Source organism: Panthera uncia, chromosome X (genome assembly GCF_023721935.1).
Source record: "Panthera uncia isolate 11264 chromosome X, Puncia_PCG_1.0, whole genome shotgun sequence".
NCBI lineage: Eukaryota > Metazoa > Chordata > Mammalia > Carnivora > Felidae > Panthera > Panthera uncia.
The window spans coordinates 701,131-702,475 of NC_064817.1; the positions used below are offsets into that span (position 1 = coordinate 701,131).

A 1,345-nucleotide genomic window follows, 5' to 3' on the forward strand; every position below is an offset into this window, starting at 1 on the left:
AGAAAGAAAGAAAGAAGGAGAGAGAAAGAAGGAAAGAAAGAAAGAAAGAAAGAAAGAGAAAGAGAGAGAGAGAAAGAAGGAAGGAAGGAAGGAGGGAAAAGAGAAAGAAAGAAAGAAAGAAAGAGATGGAGAAAGAAGGAAAGAAAGAAAGAGAAGAAAGAAACAAGAAAAGGAAGGAAGGAGTGAAGTAAGGAAGGAAAGAAAGGAAGAAAGAAAGAAGGAAAGAAAGAAAGAAAGAAAGAAAGAAAAGGAAAGAAAGAAAGAGGGAGAGAGAAAGAAGGAAGGAAAGAGAAAGAAAGAAAGAAAGAAAGAAAGAAGACACAAGAAAAGGAAGGAGTGAAGTAAGGAAAGAAAGAAAGAAAGAAAGAGAAGGAAGGAAAGAGAAAGAAAGAAAGAAAGAAAGAAGAAACAAGAAAAAGAAGGAAGGAGTGAAGTAAGGAAGGAAGGAAAGAAAGAAATAAAGAAAGAAAGAAGCAAGAAACAAGAAAAAGAAGGAAGGAGTGAAGGAAAGAAAGAAAGAAAGAAAGAAAGAAAGAAAGAGGGAGAGAGAAAGAAGGAAAGAAAGAGAAGGAAAGAAAGAAAAGAAGGAAGGAAGGGGAAGGGCAGGGAAGGGTAGGTTCAACTCAAGGACACTCTGCACATGTCACCGCATCTGCACGGTGGCTCACCCTGGCCCGCGTCCCCCGAAGCCGTCGCACGTCCCAGCAGAAACAGGGCGGCCGCTGCACAGGGCAGGAAGACAGTCCTCATGCTGGGACAGAGAGGAGGCAGTGAGCAGGATCTGGGCCCTGACGCCTAAGGCACAGAGGTCACCCTGTTTTTAAAGAGTGGAACAGAAACAAGGAAATGACAACGGGAAGCAGGGTGGATCTTAAAAAGACGACTCTTGAGAAAAAAAAAACAAACCAACATCACGACCAAAAAGCAACATCAGTCTTGCATCCACGCTGACGAGCTGGGCTCCAAGCCTTGCCGGCTGGTCAGGACCATCCTGAGCGGAGTGGGCTCCTGTAGCCACTTTGTGCTCAGGGCTGCTGGACAGCAGGCTTCAAGGTGACCCAGAGGCACAGACATTTGGTGCCCCCTCCCCATCTGTCTCCAGCCGCGTGGGCGTGAGCCTGGCATCCCTACGGTCACACTCTGGGGACTTTCAGAATTCGAATGACGAATCTTTTTTTTTTTTTTTTTTTTTTTTTTTTTGGTCTCAGGGTTATGAGTTCAAGCCCCCCACTGGGGATCGAGATGACCTTCAAAAATGTTTTTCTTCAATTCAACTACTAAGAACAGTGATGTCTGTATTTGCAAAAACAGCCCCAGTTACCAAGCATTTTCACACTCACAGAAT

The 1,345-nt window shown here is 44.5% G+C and overlaps 1 protein-coding gene across 1 annotated transcript in view; it reads right to left on the bottom strand.

Annotated features, from left to right (window-relative positions):
- CRLF2 (cytokine receptor like factor 2) overlaps positions 1-781 on the bottom strand; it is a 21,451-nt gene extending 20,670 nt beyond the window's left edge. Inside the window, exon 1 of the mRNA XM_049643329.1 lies at positions 669-781. Coding sequence (XP_049499286.1) covers positions 669-750 — 82 coding nt within the window. The 5' untranslated portion in view covers positions 751-781. The remainder of the gene's footprint in view (positions 1-668) is intronic.
- Positions 782-1,345: the final 564 nt, after the last annotated feature.